Source organism: Pavona decussata, unplaced genomic scaffold, assembly GCF_977016875.1.
Source record: "Pavona decussata unplaced genomic scaffold, jaPavDecu1.1 SCAFFOLD_217, whole genome shotgun sequence".
NCBI classification, from domain to species: Eukaryota; Metazoa; Cnidaria; class Anthozoa; order Scleractinia; family Agariciidae; genus Pavona; species Pavona decussata.
The window spans coordinates 2,202,390-2,221,013 of NW_028145622.1; the positions used below are offsets into that span (position 1 = coordinate 2,202,390).

The following is an 18,624-nucleotide window of genomic DNA, read 5'->3' on the forward strand; positions in this document are numbered from 1 at the left end:
TTTTACCCCCGATATCTTTCGACAGAAATAACATTTTCTTCTGATTTTTTTTTTAAAAGAAAGCTCTCAAACATATCTATTTGAAAACGTTGAAACCTCAAATATGGCAGCGATCCGCGCGCGGACGGTCCTGAAGGGTGGCTGATACCTTAAGTCTCAAAGGAAAGAAACTTCCTCAATTTAAATTTAGTTTAACTGATTAAGTATTTAATGAAGGTATCAGAATTTCCTGTCACGACTGGTTGACATTGACAATCGGCCAAGAACATCAACAAAGAGCCGATAAAAACAAATTCGACCTTCTAGAATACTTCTTCCATTGGAAACAAAGAGATCGATATGATTGTGCTGGCGAACTTCATTCGAGTTTAAAAATAAATTAAGCTGCGCTCTGTTGGATAAAGATAAAGGTTGTCTACTTGATTGGCATGGTTCAGCTAGGGGCATGTAACATTTGTATTTCAATGATGTTAAATGTAGTCATAATGATATAAAATCCTTTCATTTTCTTGAGCATCTGGCGACGACATATCTAGAAGGTAAGTTCAGTCTTATAAAAGAAATATTATTTTTGCTACAGTCAATTTTAGCGGATGTATAATGAAAGAGTGGAGGAGAAATCGTTTAGTTCTCACCAATTTTTTCGTAGTATTCTTTTTCCGCGCTTTTAGGTTAGGCGCTTAATGTCGGCACTACGGGTACACGTATTTCTCACACCCTAGCTAGTGGATCTGTTGATTTAAAGTATACATTGCGTGACTGTGCGGCGAACGAATCGAATTTTAAAAAGTTTACCCCACGCTATCAGAAAAGTGATGTTTCTGAGCGGATTCTATGAGAAAGGAAATTTTTCAGTTATAACGGTGGTTGAAATTTCAATTCCATGCAATCATTAAAAAAAAAGAAGCGGATGAAAACACAGCTTCTTATTCCTTAAAAGTTTGAAGTCAACCCGGACCCTTTGGAATTTACTGTCGTGGTTCACAAAATATGATTTATCGAAATTTAGAAAAAAATTTAAAGTGTGTCAGTTCCTACAATACAGTGAATATTAAACTGAAGAGCAGCAAGAATTTTCGTTTTGACTGAGACAATACATGCGGTTACGATGGTTCCCCGATAATTCCAATCTGTACCGCTTTGTGCTGATAATTTTACTCTCCTCAGCCGCTTCTGCTTCGGCCCAACAGCTTTGCTTGGTGAGTCCGCTTTAGTCCCCATTTTGTTTTCCCCATAATCATTGCAGATTACAAAATCGACGTGCGCGTACAACAAACACCGCAGATATCCAACAAAATGGTGAAGGAGTTGATTACTCTGGAACGCGAGTACGTGCAAAACTGCAAGTAAATTCTCACAGGAGGTGACCGGAAGAAAAAGTAGCTTGCAAAATGATTGGCTTATTTTTCATAAAGGCGTTAGGGGGCGGTGCTTGTTTGTGTAGCGAGAATTTTTTTCAAGCGCTGTTTTCTCAAATTCTAATTTTGGCTTGCAGGGGACACTTTCAAGAGTTACAACTCAACAACAATTTGGCCGATTTAAGTAAAATTTGGCCAGATGCTAGAAAAATATATAACTAACAAAAGCGTGTTGGGGAATTCGATAATTCAAAAAATTGTTCCTTGAAAGCCATTTCCGTGCGTTCACTCGGCATGGTTTTCTCACAGTTTTGAAAATGTTTTGTAACTTTTGAACGAAATCGAATTAAGGAAAACCCCGACACTGTTTTTAAGCTTTTGGGATCCTGATCTCAAGAAAAAAAAAAACAAACTCCCAAAATTTGAAAATCGCATTGAGTTGGAACTCTTGAACGATGACCTGGACCTTCAAGTTCCGACTTTACGAAAAAAAACCTGGGAATTTGTTTTCTTGGAAATGGAAAAGCAATGAAATATTTGAATACCCAGTTCTATAAGCTTTAATTTAATATGGGGTGTTTGGTAGCTGTGATGTAACTGAGACGCTCTATTTCCGTTTAACTGAAGCCACCCCTGAAGGTACACGGTAACCTTAAAAATGAATTAAAATGGTTGACCTAAAAGTGATAAACAGGATAATGTTTACGCTGCCAGAGTGAATGAAGTTGAGAAGAAGCGATTGTTGCCACTCTTCTCGTGTGCACGAATTCTCAGTCCGTGCTCTGTAACTTCACGGTTGTATACAAAATAATACATTTTGAAGCGAACAACGTTGTCATTTGAATTTCAGCAGACGTATTCAGAGCAAAACTAAAATTTAGGGTAGACTTTTCAAGATAAATTTCATTTGCCAAGGATTAATGTCTATACACATGTATAGACAGCAATGTTTGAGTTTTGTATTTTTTTGATGGTCCGGTTTTACATAAATTAGGCGTGATAGAACTAGTAAATATCGAACGTCCGGACCTTCAACGTTGCCCTGAAACTCCGGATTTTGTAAAAGAGACAATGAATATAGTCTTTGGCGCAAATGCAAAGCGGTGGCTTTTGCGAACATTGCAAAACACAGAAACACACAAATACAATGAATTTTAAAGCATGCATGGACTTCAGAAGATGAACCGCAATTTTCTGTCCACGTTCATATTGCTAACGTTTGATAAAACGCTCATAACAATTGAAAAAAAATATTTAATGAACGTCAACAGTGTCACCTTCGAAGACGGGATACAACTCAAACATTTCTCAACAAAGGCCACAACATCCACATTTCGTTAATGGTATGTGGATGCTTTTTTAACAAATAAAAGTAAAATTTAAATACTCTCCCGACTTAGCGGCTGCATACAAAATGATATGTTTTAAGGCGAACAATGTTGTCCAGGAGAATTTAACGGCAAAACTACCCAGTCGTCACGAATTCAGACCTTCTATGTGAATTCAATTATATACTCGAGTTAAAGAATACATAAAAAAATGTCTTAATCCCAATTACCAGCAATGCGGTGTTTTGGCAAAGCACAGATACATTAATATTGGCCATGACTGCACTCAAAACGATTGGTTTCCTCCACCGGCTATTTCATAAGGGATACCTATCAAAAGAGAGGGAGAAATTTCTTTACAGGCATAGATTTTGGAGAACCCATTGATTTATGTTCTGTTTGCCGATTGGAGGATGAATCTTAAAAGATTCAAATTTAGCGAGCTAAAATCAAATTAATAGGATGCGGAATAATGTAGTGCCAAACCTTGATATTTATTCTTGTTGATTTCATTGTTCGGATGTTTATAAGTGATACAAAAGAAGAGGTAATTGGTTTATTTAAGTTAATTAGAAAGTTTTTAAGCACGGTCTTTCTTACAATGCAGCAAAACTGCGGATCAATACTTTCTTAGCTTGACCTAAATAAACTGAGATTATACTTCTTAAAAAATGTTCCAGTTAACGTATAAATAGCAAAAATTAAATTTACTGTAGACTATTTTTTAGATAAATTTCACTTCCCAATGATTAATTGAGCATTTAGAGATTCCATAAGTAAACAACATTGTATGAGTTTTGTATTTTCTTAACGGTCCAGTTTTCCACAAATTAGGCGTGGTAGAAGTAGTACATAACTAACCTCGTAAGAACCACCAACATTGCCTTGAACGATTTTGTAAAAGGCGCAATGAATATAGTATTAGGCAGAAATGCAAAGTGGCTTGTTTGCGAACATTGCAAAACACGGACACACAAATACAATCGACGGTAATTTTAAAGCTGGACTCCAGAAGGTAGACACTTTTTTTATGTTTAAGTTCGTCTGCTAACGTGTGATAAAACGCTAAATGAATGAATGTCAGCTTCGAAGATGCGATACAACTCAGACATTCCCCAACTCAACCCAGAATATCAAAATTTCTATACAGGGATGTTTTCCTTTTAACAGAAGGCAAGTTTTTAATTTTTTAGCAGAAAACAATATTCCCAAGCATATTTAAAATGTGGAATTCTCTAGCAAAGTGGCCTTTAATAAATTTAATAAATTAGAAGTACATTAAAGCTACTTTACCCCCGCGTTGGTATGTTTTTCTTATTTCTCATTCATAATGAAAGATTCACATATTTTATACAGCCGCCAAATTAAAGGGGAAGTATCATGGGATTTTTGGTATCTTTTGTTAAAAAATGATGAAATAAGACCTTCAATCGGCTGCCAAATAATTATAGAATGACGAGAGGAAAGAAATCAACTCAATTCTTGAAAGGAACAACTCGTCTTCTCTTCTGGGGCATTTTGGAAACAAAAATTCGAGAACTTGAAAAACATTAGCCTAATATTTTTCAAGTTTCAGTCCATACTGGCCTACTCTGTCTCTAGACAGTTTAATCGCACTGGGATGATAATTTATAACAAAACTAGACAATTATTTCCTTGTTTCTACTGACAGAGAAACATTTTTGGGTTTTGAAATGACAGCAAACTTGCGTGATACTTCCCCTTTAAATTTCCTTTGTTGTAAGTAGTCTAATCTTTCGTATACTTTTCTAAGATGCTTTAAATCGTAGCGAACAGTTGAAATATTTCAGACTATCGCAAATATTGTTTTGCGTATTTGGATCATGTTACGTGATTGAAACGAATTTTGCCTAGAAGCAGCCCTAGAAGACATAACAAAAACAGGCCTAGACAGGTTTAAGTTAGTTTCCTGATTATGCTGATTGTAACGAATTGTTCTCATTCGAATTAATTTTAAGAATGAACCACTTTTTTTCACCAGACAGGGAGACATGCCTATCATCAAGAAAACCGCGTTCTTTCTCATCTTTCTTGTGCTCCCAGCAATTATGATAGCAAAGAAATCTCCTATGGCTGGAGGTAATTATTGGTTCTACATAATGAATTAAAAGTTCAATAAATAACCCTGGGAAACTGAATGTAAGTGGTGTGATTTCATAGGATAGTTAGCTACCGATAAGCTGACTAATTATAAAAGTTAACGTTTTAGAAACTAAGAACTAACGAGATATAATAATGGCGTCATCAAACATAATTGACAGTCCTATACTCTGATATTGCCCATTTTTTCATATGAAACCAGGACTGATAAGTCATCATCGGGATAGGCTATGTAAGGCCTAAGAAGATCCACTCTCTTATTCTCTGTTGCTGCAATTCAAATGCTACTGACCACCCCTCTAAAGTATTTATTATAAAAGCATGCTATTGTGGAATAAAACCATATTGTATTTTTGCCTTATTAGCCTTCTATAAATGACAACTATTAATAAGAGATGTTCTACTTAGTTTATGCGGATGCACGTGACTGCATTTCATTAGATATCTAGTAGGTGAATGGGGGAAATAAATTACAAATGACTTTTTACAGGGAAACATTCAGAGGAGTTGGTCAAAAGAGAATTGACAACCTTCCCTGAGAAGATGGAAGTCAGTGACGCAGGGGATGGAACGTGTCTCTCCGAAGCGCTGAAAGAGGTGATACAAAGTTGCGGAGGTAGGTAGACAGAGATAGATAACAAAGATCATTCAAATAGATGGAACCTAGTTCCGTATGTGATTATGCAAAGAGGTTTACAGAAAATTATCAGCGTTAGAGCGCTAAATTCAGTAACAATAATGATTGTACGTTAAAAATGAACTAATGTCTGATGATATGGCTGTGTGTACACAAGCTACTGCATGGCCTGATGCCATGGAGAAGTGTTGACCACGGGATTTTAAAGGGGAAGTATCATGGGGTTTTTGATATCTTTTGTTAAAAATGATAAAATAAGACCTTCAATCAGCTGCTAAATAATTCTAGAATGACGAGAGGAAAGAAATCAACTCAATTCTTGAAAGGAACAACTCGTGATCTTTTCCAGCGCATTTTGGAAACTAAAATGCGAGAACATGAAAAACATTAGCCTGATATTTTTCAAGTTTCAATCCATACCGGCCTACTCTGTCTCTGGCCAGAGGCACTAATCGACAGTTTTATTGCACTGGGGTCAGTGATAATTTATAACAAACTTGACAATTATTTTGTTGTTTCTGATGACAGACAAACATTTTTGGGTTTTGAAATGACAGCAAATTTGCGTGGTACTTCCCCTTTCAATGGTATATTTTGACTTTTTTGTTGTCACACACGCGTATCCCTAATAAGGCCATAAAAACGGTCCATGAATGCGCTAACTGTGTGATATGCTGTGTTCGTATGCGTAAGATACTGGGCATAACGTGGAACTGTGTAGTGTGAAAATCGTATTCAAGCTTTTTTATTCACAAATAGATCCTTGATATTTTAGCATTCATTTTTCGGTCGACACGTTTAACTGATTCAACTCTTACTGTGTGCCGCCATTCGCTGCCCAATCACCTCACCCCATCCCCCTTAGCACTCCATCCCTACCTCTGCCCCTCCTCTCTCTCTCTCTCTAGTTCAGTAAATTTTGTTTGAAACGATCAATAGGCAAGACCACCACAACAATAAAGATAAGCAAAGCATGGAATTGAGTGAGTTTTAATTGTTATTTGTTAGGGCTCCACTGAAAACCGTCAAGACGAGTTGAGCTCCGTCAAATTAAATATTATTATTGTTATCGTAACTATTAGTTTGTGTGCGCATAATGTAAATAGTATATAGGCAGTAACACTGCTGTGTGAAGTGAAAATCAAACTAGTTTGCAAAACCGCCAGGCTGTAAATTATTTCCTTGAATTCTTGTTTCCTTCCTAGCTAGGCTATTCAAAACGTGGTTAATTTGGTTTATTTTATTCTCTGATACTTTTTGCTTGTTCAGGTTGTTGTCCACCCGGATGGGTTAAAGGTGGCTTTTTCTGCTATTACATGGACGGTAGTCGAGCCGTGCAATGGAGTGAAGCTCGGAAAAAGTGCCAACAAAAGGGAGCTGATCTCGTCGTAATCCGATCAGCCAGGGAAAATAGCTTCCTCTATGACCTGATAAACAAGAAGACTTCAGGCCCATGGTATGGTACCTGGCTTGGTCTCGAACGAAAGCTTAACTCCCAATTCTATTGGGTAGATGGCGCTCCACTAAGTGGAAAGTTTTCGGCATGGGCTAGAGGGGAGCCGAACTACAGAAATGAAAAATGTGGCCTGTTTTGGGGACCGAAATCATCACAACCTGAAAAGTGGAATGACGCCTACTGCAATTTCACCATTCGAGTTCAACAAGGAAAGCCAGAGCCCCTTGTTCTTTGCCAGAAGCCCAGTTCATAAGTTAAGGGCCTGGTTTGCATATAGGGCCACAATAGGTTAAAGCTGTATAAGGGTGTGTGTTGGGGTTACTGGCCTGGTTAGATTTTGCTGACTCGGTACCAATTAAAGAAATCGATTTCAGATATTTGTAAGAGCGTTGCAATCGCGCAATACATAATCAATATCTCAGTTGTATCCTACTGCTGATGAAGGAATAAAAGTAAGGTGTTGGGAATTCAATGTTGTAATCTGTGCTGGTATGGTGGTATGGGTTTTCCCCTTATTAATGTTACCCTATTTGTTCAGAGTTGTCTCGCATTTAAGCGATGTAGCGCGTCCAGTTTAAATTGTAGATACCTAAAACCCTATATCAAATTAAAACTTATAGAGCTGGCTATCAAACTATACCAAGAATTTTGAAATTAAATCAAATTTTTCACTACCTCTAAATGCGAGCGTCCGAATCACCTTTTTAAAGCTATAGGTCAAAGCGAATTTTGTTTTTCGCTAATTTAACTTGTTCCTCAGTTTCTGGACCCAAAGCGCTAAAAAAACGTGTCTGTGTTTTGCCATATTTAATCGCAATGAAAAGTTATAGAGCATTTTCAAAATAGGATGAAAAAAATGGGGAGTAATCGTACAAAAGTTGCTGTCGGAGAAAAAATTTTTCGAAAGAAAAAATTCGCACACACGTTTTTGTTGTTTATATGTTCCAAATTTGAAGGCAAACGAACAATTTTTTTTTGAGTTTTAACTGTTTGAAGTGGCTCCTCCAAGTGAAAAAATTGATTCGAGAAAACAGCGCTAAAAATGCGGCAATTCATTTTATTTCAAAATTCTTGGTTTAGTTGGATAGCCAGCTCTATAAGCTTTAATTTGATATGAGGGTTTAGGTATCTTCAATTTAAACCGGACGCGCTACATCGCTTGGATGCGAGACACCTCTGAAGACACCTCTGAAGGAATAGGGTAACCTTAAACAAGCAAAAACTCAAAAGAGGTCTCATGTAGTTCCTAGTTACGCTAAATATAAGTATTCGGAACTCTCCCCAAATCTAATTTTTCTTCGAAATAGAAAACTTCAGCTAATCAATTCAAGATCATCACAATCACATTTTATTTTTAGCAGATTTCCACTGCCTTCGACACCAGTTATCTCTCATTTCTTGTTATTTTGGTTTAATCCCATTTAGTTTGGACACCTTTCACAACAATCCTTTGTGAGTGTTTTAGATGGCAGCACTCTTCTAGGGATACCCTCTGTCTACCAGTTGGTTTCACTTTTTCACCTACAGAGGCCATTGATTTACATATTGTAAAGTCTCTGAGGAAGTCAAGCAAAGTTGGAAATGAAAATTTTTAATTAACCTCCATTCATTTTGTTTTGTGTGGAGGTAGTTTTTCTCGGGCTTATGACAGTATCATCTTACATCACAAAACAGAGAAAAGGATAGCACAAAAACACAACACGCCTGTTGCGATAACAGCTGCAAAGTAGGCAAACTTTGCGCCCTCAGATTTATTACAGTAATTACAGCTTATTATTACAATTTATCAGATTATAAACGCGAAGGGTCATCGTTTATAACCAGCGATTCAGGAGGTTGTAAATGATTCGGTATTCTTGAAAACTAACAGCTGCATTAACGGGCTATTTACATGGAGGGAGGAAGATCCGAGAAGGCGGAAAAAACTTTTCTTTTGCTTTACATGCAGAAATTTCGGCCGAAGTGGTTACCAAGTGGAGAAGAAAAAGAAGAAAAAGTTTCGGCCGCCATGTTTGTTCTCTTTTTCCCTAGTACTAGGATCTTCAGAGCGAAAGTAGTTTACATGGTGCTAGGTTTTTCGTATCTCCCAGCTAGGAAGTTCCTATCCCTAGGAAAATCTTAGCGCTAAGGAGAAGTACAACTTTTTGCATGTAAACTGAACAGAGGTAACATATAGCGCTAGGATGATCCGCCTCTAGGATCTTCCTCCCCCCATGTAAACAGCCCTAAGTCTTGCAAAATTTACGAGCTCGTCAGTGGGATTCGAGCATATCCTGGGGTGCAGAAAGTTCGAATCACAACATTTTAACTCAATTTAATTTTGCCATTCGTATTCCATATGTGTTACCTACTTACCAGGAGAAGTTGATGGAAGAGTTATCAACGAAATTAAATCTAGTTTTAGATTAAGAATTGAATATGAGGTTCCAAGGGGGAGTCGCTCTGAAGCTCAATCGCCACTGAAGATTATGGAAAGGCTTGTTTGCAATCAACTTTATTCATATCTCCTGGACTGCAATTTTATTAAATCAATACAATTCAGGTTTCCGATTAGCACACTCAACCACAACAGTACTACCAGCTACTTATCAATGATTTCAATTCACAATTTACTACGCGGGGCCATGTTGGGTCTCGGGAGAAAAAAGAGTTTTGTTTTTGCACGGCAAGCCTCGCCCAGACGTGGTTTCAGTGCGAGGCTTGTCGTGTAAAAACAAAGCCTTTCATTCTTCTGAGACTCAACATGGCCGCCGAATGACAAAGGTCTATTGCCAATTTACTTGTCGCCACTGTTGTTACACTTGATTTATCCATGGATTATGATACAATTGATCGTAATATTTCATTCGAAATCCTGCGTTCTGTTGGTATAAATGATATTTATTGAAAAATTATTTGGAAATACAAATAAAGTTACACTGGTGGATTAAAAGCGTTCTGAAATTATTTACAATAAAAATGTTCCCGACGTTTCGGTCGCAATCACGCACCTTCTTCAGGGGAGGTGAAAGAAAATTTATGCAGAAGCACAGTTACAAACAAGACGCTGATTAAAATTCAGGATATGTGTCATTTTTTCTTGTTAGCGAGAGTCAAGTGTAAATACTCCTTGGGGAGTAACGCCCCGTCGGCTCGATTGAGTGGGTCTTTGGCGCAATTAATCTCCCAGGCCTCGAGAATCTTTGTTTTTATCACGTGGTCTGCAAGTGCTGATTTTTCGCCTTGTGCCTTTTGGTGTTCGCTTTTTCTTGTTATGAATTTTCTCTGCGTTTCGCCAACGTAACTCTTGCTGCAATTAGCACATGGAATGTCGTAAACGGGATCACGAGTATCTTCTTTATCCATTTGGTCTTTCGGAGCAAGATTTCCGCACAGCCCATACATAATTATGCATACAGTCATTGTTCAAAGGAAACAATAGGGATAACAATAGAGCGCCGTTGGGATTACTTCGCTTTGTTCCTCTTAGTTTTTAGTCTATATGGGCTTTGCCAAAATCTTCAAATTTTAGGTAAAAAATACGGAAAATCTAAACAAAATTGGACGATTTTAGCAATTTTTACGCATTTTAATTTGTCCACGTCTTAAAAATGTTTAGAATTAAGTGACATGTTTTTGCGTGGGCGTAAAAATAACGGCGGATTAACCAATGGTTTTTAATCGCGACTGCCGTAAACTTAAAAAAAGTAAAGTATTTCTTTACCTTTCTTTTTGTTTTACGTACTATTTTTGCTGCTGTCGTTCCTAAAATAAAGCCAGGGTTCTCGCTTGAATACACGTGCGGGCTTCATGTGTTACGGTATGTGATATTTCGTCTTCCTCCGGCGAATCTCGAAGGGCGCGTAGAGCGCTACAGGAATGCTTCGTCAGTCCTGGTAAACTTCGTAAAGGTTGGCATCTTACAATATATGCCAATATTGCTCGTCCTAAGGGCATTCCTGTACTCAACTGGCGGACATTTCACGGACGACGCATTTAGATTGTGCTCCTTGCACTATTCTGTTCACCATTCGTAATCCGCAAGTATATTGGGCGACTTTAAAAGGTGATCAAAGGCTTGGAACGATGGGCGAAGGTCAGTCAGATTACAGACGCAGTAGCATGGCATTGACGTAGGGAAAGCGATGGACGAAGCAGCAAAGGACACAAAAATAATAAGACGACGATTCGGAGCACAAGCAACAACTCCAAAAAGTGAAGTCGGCCAAGACTCGTTAACGCTCTACAACTCACTATAACATGGTTGCATGGGGCTATGACCAGGAGAAAGACCCAAACCGAGACCGGCCAATCAAGGGGCGATAATGACGCATTTTTCCGTGAAGATTGCAAGACAAGTGTAACGCAAAGGAAAAAAATTGCCTTTGTATTGATTTCCGGCCATTTGCACGATGTGTTGCAGGAGAGATTTAAAAGCGACACCATTATGTTAATAATCCCATCCTCTAAAATCGCGACAAGTTTACTGATACACTCTTTTTCTAAGAAACTTTTCTATAAGAACGTTGAGGCTGAGATAAAGTAAAGTTTAAGAACATCCTAAAAACATTACCTAGGCTGATAGTCAGTTAAGTACCAAGTGTTTTAAAAATGAACAACTTGTCCAGCACTAGAGTACACGTGAGCCGGCAACAGACCATGTCACAAACAGCTTAATTGAGACCTCGGCCTCAGCCCCAAAATTAGACGTCCTGATAAAAGAAATATCGTGTACAATGTTAGTCCGCTGTTTGCGTGAAAAATCGTCACTGCGTAACATAGCACGGGATCGGGCGAGTCGGTTTTAGCATGGGGCTGCTTTTAATTAAAGACAGTCAAGAAAATTTGAACATGCTACCGGACCAAACCGTTAATTGTATTAAAAATTGTCCGCTCGATAATTTTTTCTGGCTACAGGTGCAGAGACTGTGACGATCAACCAACATACTGAAAATTAAAGCTTCAAATCCGTCCAACGTAAGCAAAACCGGATGCTGAGCGCCATCCAACAAAACTACAATACACATTTCCCTAAGAGTTTTAGTCAATTGTTTTACTCCAAGGAAACTCGTGTTTTGTTTTAAGCTGACCTCAAATTCATACGATTGTCTCGTGCAATGCGATGTAATTGAGAATTTGAATAAACAAAATAAATAAAAAGTACTAATTTTAGCCCGTCTCACCATATTTTCATTTTACAGAACCCAGATATGTTTGTCAAGAAATTGATGTTCTTTCTTCTGCTCAACCTGTTCCGCGTGGCTATCGCGGCAAAGCAACCAGTAAGGCTCTCTGGTATCTTTATTTATTTTTTTTATACGAATGTTCTGTCGTGAATTGTGATACCGTCGTGAATTGTAATACCTGTCGTAAATTGTAATAACACTTGTCGTGAATTGTAATACCCGGTCGTGAATTGTAATAACAGTTGTCGTGAACTGTAATAACGTACCTATCGTGAATTGTAATAACCTGTTGTCGTAATTTGTTATAATCCGAGCTGTCGTGAATTGTAATACCACGTTGTCATGATTTGTAATAAGTCTTAAGAACAAACAATTACAAAAGAAAATATAAAAAAATGACGCAAGAAAAACAACCTTTATTTTGATCCAAGTGTATTTTTTCAAAATTTGAAACACAAAATCCAGCTTACGTTCGTAACATTTGTTTACGCTTTGAAATTGAAGCAAGACAACGTTTTAACTGACCCGAGCAGTATAATTTGTCAGGCACCCTTGGTTGGGCAAAATTATTCCTCTGACCGTATTTCAGCTGCGTGACTTTTCTAAAATACGACAAAAGAACGCTTTTTCACAACAAAGTATTTTAAAAATATGAGTGGTGAATGAATACATTTGGACAAGGAAGTCTCATTCTTTTTTTAAATGCTCTGCAAGCGTGTTCAACTTGTCTCAGCGTATGAGAGTCACGTACATACTTGACACTCGGTTGTAAATAACAGTTCCTTGAAGACTTCTCAGAACAAAATCTTCAAAAACAACATTTGAAGAAAACGTTACTCTATTCAAACAGAGATTACGCTACAGAGGTTACCCCGATAACCTTAAAGATAAAATTCTCTCGGACGACGGTCAATATCAGCGAAAGAATGTCGGCCCTACAAAACAAACAAAAAACGCGCAAAAACATTTTGCCGTTTGTTGCAGAATATCGGCGCCCTTCTGTGCTTTACCTAAAAACCGTTCAGATGAGTAAATGGCACTTGATAGAAAATCAGCCTCTGCTAAGAGAGATCTACAAAGACCCTTCCTACTTTCGTACAAAAAAGGGAGATCTTTGAAAGACGGCGTATTCGTAAGAGCAAATTAGCTTTGAAGGTCATATTCTTCCTATCTCGACCAATAGGAGCCGTGTTTGGCCTGTCATTTTACCATCATTGTATAATTGTTTGTTCTTAGGACTTATTACAAATCACGACAAGGTGGTATTACAATTCACGACAGCTCGGATTATTACAAATTACGACAACAGGTTATTACAATTCACAATAGGTACGTTATTACAATTCACGACGACTGTTATTACAATTCACGACAGGGTGATTACAATTCACGACAAGTGTTATTACAATTCACGACAGGTATTACAATTCACAACGGTATTACAATTCACGACAGAACATACGAACCCTTCTTTATAGGAACTTTGAGGCTGAGATTACCTTAAATTTAATAACATACCAAAAATATTACCCAGGGTGAGATTCAGCTAATAACATTTTTATTACACTATTTTATATTATTTCATTCGCTACACATGATGGTTTTCTGCCTTTTCCCCGAAAAATCTGGCAGCTTATTGTCACGTTGCAAACCTCTGTGGTCGATACTTTTCGTAAAGCCAAATTTACCGAGAGCTGGCTGTCGCGACATCTTGTATGCAGCACTAGAAAACATGTCACTAGCCGCTTGACACCACATTACGGCGCACATATTGCTCTTTGATAGGTGTCTCGGTCACGTACGAGGTAACTTAAGAACATCTTAAGAACTTTTCAAGCTCAAATTGCCAAAAAAAAAAAAAAAAAAAAGAAAGAAAAATATGAACGTTCAGCCTCAACCCCCAAATTAGACGTTCTTATAAAAAAGAGCGTAAATGAAAAGCTATATGCTATGTTTCCTTTGATGCTTTTTTTGTCTTTAATGAGCCTTGTTTCCGGTTGAAGATTCTGCTATCAATGTAAAGCAGATATCGACTTCCATCAAAGAACTGTTAGGGCCAGCTTAAACGTTGCATTTCATTCTAATTTAGTAGGTAAGGATACGGCCGACTGTCAAGGATTAAAACAGCCATTTTTTTCCTTTGGTCATTTTAAAGTTACTTAATCTAACATTACCACCCACAAAAATTTCAAAATCTATATGCTTGAGGGATTTTTACAGGAAAATGTATTTTTTTTAATAATAGTTAATAAAAGCGGAGATCTAGATTTGTTGGAATCTTTTTAACACGTTGAAACCACGGGAGCTCTCATTGCACTCTGTTCACGTCGTGCTACCAATAAATTCAGCGTGTCTCACGCTTCGATAGAAAAATCCAATCCTTGGGCGAAACCCACAAACAAAACTTATTGGCCGAAAGAAGAAGAAGAATAATAATAATAATAATAATAATAATAATAATAATAATAATAATAATAATAATAATAATAATAATAATAATAATAATAATTATAAAAAGAAGAAGAAGAAGAAGAAGAAGAAGAAGAAGAAGAAGAAGAAGAAGAAGAAGAAGAAGAAGAAGAAATATTTTGAACTGGTGGGAAAACCTCGCAGTGAAATAGATTGGAAGAACTACACAACTCCTACTCCCATGTTTGCCGCTTTTTATCGCAGTGCTTCGACCAAATTGGCTTGGACATAATTGTTTGGAGGATTGCGTTGTTGTTTTAACGTTTGACTGTCGGATGTTTTGTATTTTCGTCCCAAAGACATTTTGGCGTCATGGTCTCTGTGGTTAACTTCCGCTGAATTTTTATACTCTTGTTGCTTCTGTTTACAAACTTTTGTTTTTACGCCCTTTAAAATACTTTATAGTAAGATTTATTTGGTCTCTCTCGTGAAAATCTTTCTTACCACGTCTAAAGCTTTACCTTGCAGTTTAGGTGGGGATGGCGATTTTCCAATTTGTTGTTGGCGCAAGGCGTTGCGTTTTTTTTTATGGCAGTTTTTTCATCGCTTAATGTGTACTTATAGATTTCTTAAAAGTTTCTGATAATTTAATAGGCAAAAGGTACATTTTTCCAAGTGTTTATCAGGGGCCATAACCCTGGTTGTGGCCCCTGTGTTTATTCGATATACAGTGTCCACGTAGTATGCATGTACTTACACATTAACATCTCAAAGTTTATATTCAAATGTGCAAGTAACTGACATTTTAATAACTTTTGTGATGTTTTGCTAATAAATTACAAGCATACTGTTTGTGTTCCTGTTGTAAATCGACCGTTTGGTTAAGCTTTCTTCTTAACTGAAGAAAGTGTAACTCTAATGCCAGAGTTATTGTTACTCTAATTCTGGAGCAAAATTGACTCATTGAATTGGACCCTCGGAAATTAGTTATCCTGAACCAAACTTTTAACCCCAAGGTGGCTCACATTGGCCGGTTTATAGCACTTTCCAGCTCTTTTGATTTACGGATGGATCATTGTTAAACTCCGTTACGCTTCTTCCAAAGCCTCTCAATACTTCCTTACAGGTTCCCCAGAGGAGCAGAAAGTTGCTGTTGCAATCCAGAAGCAAAACGAGGAGATTAAGAAGCAGCAGGAGGATGCCCACAAATTACTCGAAAAAATAGTCGCCGCAATTGAACTCAGTTGCTCAGGTTAGTAGGAATCATGTAGAGGATTACCGGAGCTGTCGACTTGTTCAACGGTTTGTGAGACGTATTTTGCAACAGCTGGAAATTTGCTTTGAGTTGGCACATTAGTTCGGACAAGTGTTACTCAGTTAACACAACTTTTGAAACTGTTAACCCGGCGTAATCAATCGATTACAATCGATCATCGGAAACTAAAACGGTCAATCGATAGCAATCGATGACAATTAGTTACTTGCTATCGATTGCTACTGGGCAATCAATGACCAATCGATAATCACAAGTCTCAATCCTCTAATTGCTATCGATTGCCATTGATTGCCATCGATTATTATTGAATATCACTTGCTGTCAAGCTGAGTTTTTCGATCAATTTTTGATCAATAATTGGTAGTTTTGTTCTGCTCGTAGTTGCGTACGTGTGTGCTTACTTTTACGCCGGCTTTGGCACAAATAATCCGGGAAATATGTGTCAAGTTGTTTCGACTATCTACCAGGTTGTAGTTAAAGGGTACCACGAATGCCCATTTGCTGTTGAAGTTGGTGAGCGATTCGTTGCTCAGAAGAAGAAAGGAGATCAACTGGGTCACCTCCAAAGGGATTTAGTGGCCTTTAAAAAGCGAAAATTTGGAAATAATTTTTTTCATAGCAGCATTAATTGTCTTCGTAATTTCTTTGGAAAAAACTGTAGCTTGGGCGTAGATACGTACCCTGCAATTCTAACAACCGTGATCTAATTACATTTCTCCGTATTTCCTCTGTAAAATCCTTCGAAAAAAAATATGTAAATCGATGACAATCGATAATAATTGATGACAATTGATGTAAATCGATAAAAATCGATTGCAATTAAAAAAAATTTGGCCAGCGATTGGTCATTGATTTCCAATATCAATCGATTAATTGTTATCAATTGTCATCGACTGCCTTCGATTGCTACCGATTATCGGTTTCATCGATTGATCATTCGGGTGTTAACCCTGTGCCGTGACCACCCGTTCAGACGTACGCGCCTGCAATGGTCACGCCTATCGTAACTTAGTCTGCGAGGCAGGCGATTGAATTTTTTTGTTACTCCAAACTCGCCCAAATTGCCTTGGTAGGTCCTGGAATCCATCCACAACTTCACTCGCGGCCCTCCATGTTTGATACACAGCATGCATATTTGGCGACTCAATCAGCATCAGTCCACCTCTCACCTCTGTTTTCTCTCAGAGGCCTGCCTCTACCCACATTTCAGCTAAATGGTGCCAGACTGGGGACTTCTGCAGAGGAAAATGGCTCGAAAAAACACTTATAAAGCAGTGAAGTTACCAGATTCGAGCTCATGCACTCGGTCAAACAAACAACAACCGCCATGTGCATCACGTGACAATATTTAACCTTTGCACACGCCGGTAGCCCGGTACCCAGCGAGCAGAGGCCCTTCGATCTTCCTAGATAACTGTTCCCGACTTATCTAGGAAGATCGAAAAGGCCTCTGCTCGCAGGGTAGTAGTCCGGAAATTGCGCTGTGTTCTTGTGAAATTGCCCTGACTGTCTCGCCGAGTAAAAAATCTACAAATTTAAGCTTATTTCTTCATAAAAGTGGATAAATCCATTGACGTTTTTCATTAGGTTTGCCTAAACAAACCCTTACTAGTCAGTCACAAAATGCAGAGGAACATGAAAACTGTGGAGAAGATGCGGCGTTTTGGTTTCAAGTGAAACATTTATTCATTGTTGTTATGGCTTCTACAAAAACATTTTTCCATCTCCTTATCCTGTCCGCTTATCGAGGTATTATGGAGACAGAGGCTCGTGAAAAGTTGCGGCTGTGCTCGTGAGAGTGGCCGATGGTGCTGATCGTTTTAGTGGCAAACAGTAATATCCATTGCAAAAAGTCAAAATGTAAACATAATATATATATATATATATATATATATATATATATATATATATATATATATATATAGGCAGAATATGAAGGTTTACACAAACAATGAACTCCCAGCAGAAGGATCCGAAGGATGCAATACCACCACGTAAATTTAAAGACGAATACTGAGCAAGAACAGTGGGGTGAACTTCTTACCGGTCCGACTTGGTTTAATAACGTTTCGGCTTTCAGCCTTCTTCAGATAATGTTAAAAACTAAAAACTAAAAACTATTTACAATGGCTGCGCGTATCGAAGGTACAGGCTTATATAACCAACTTAATTAGCGTTACAAAAAGGTTTGAATCACAAACAAAATAACAATAGAATTAAAGCGAGTGACAAAAGTTACGTAATAAGCCAAACGTAACACATTCCCCGCTAGAGGCCTCTGAATGAACATTATTAAGGCTATAACATGATCCCAAAGCAGGGGCGCTTAAACAATACTGTAATAAATTCCCCGCTGAGGGACCATGAACAACCCAGCAAAAATGAAAATAACAGAATCCTCCAGCGGGGCCCATGAACGCAAAAGGCGAGTCACACAACATTTGAAACTATTTACAAAGGACTAAGAAATAAATAAATAAAAATAGGAGCTGGACAAGTGTCAATTCATTTTCAATGCAAGAACATGTGAAAGGGTCTAATTAGTTGCTATAATTAATACGATTTTTGGAGCGAAATTCCCGCCTTTTGTTAAGGCCATGTGGATTAAGTGTGAATAATTGCGTCATCCAATAGGCTTCTCTGGTAAGCGGTAACTGGTCTAAATGTAGCGGATTTTTGAAGGAAATAATTTGCTCAATGATGATAAACCTTATTTGAGAAATGTCATGTTGGGAGCTATTAAAATGTACCGCCAATTCACATGTTCTTCTATTGTTGAGCATATTCGATTTAGGCATTATGCTATCCGACAGAAATTGTCCTGTTCATCCAAAAATGTAATTTATCTCGCAACATGCTGTAAATGCAATTTAC

General features: G+C 37.8%; 1 protein-coding gene across 1 annotated transcript; it reads left to right on the forward strand.

Annotated features, from left to right (window-relative positions):
• Nucleotides 1-4,692: 4,692 nt before the first annotated feature.
• Nucleotides 4,693-7,352, forward strand: LOC146459781 (perlucin-like protein). Its single transcript, XM_085088945.1, has 3 exons — nucleotides 4,693-4,786; nucleotides 5,298-5,423; nucleotides 6,714-7,352. The coding sequence occupies exons 1-3, from the start codon at nucleotides 4,699-4,701 to the stop codon at nucleotides 7,151-7,153; spliced, it is 654 nt and encodes a 217-aa protein (XP_084945071.1). The 5' UTR covers nucleotides 4,693-4,698; the 3' UTR covers nucleotides 7,154-7,352.
• The last annotated feature ends 11,272 nt before the right edge of the window (nucleotides 7,353-18,624 follow it).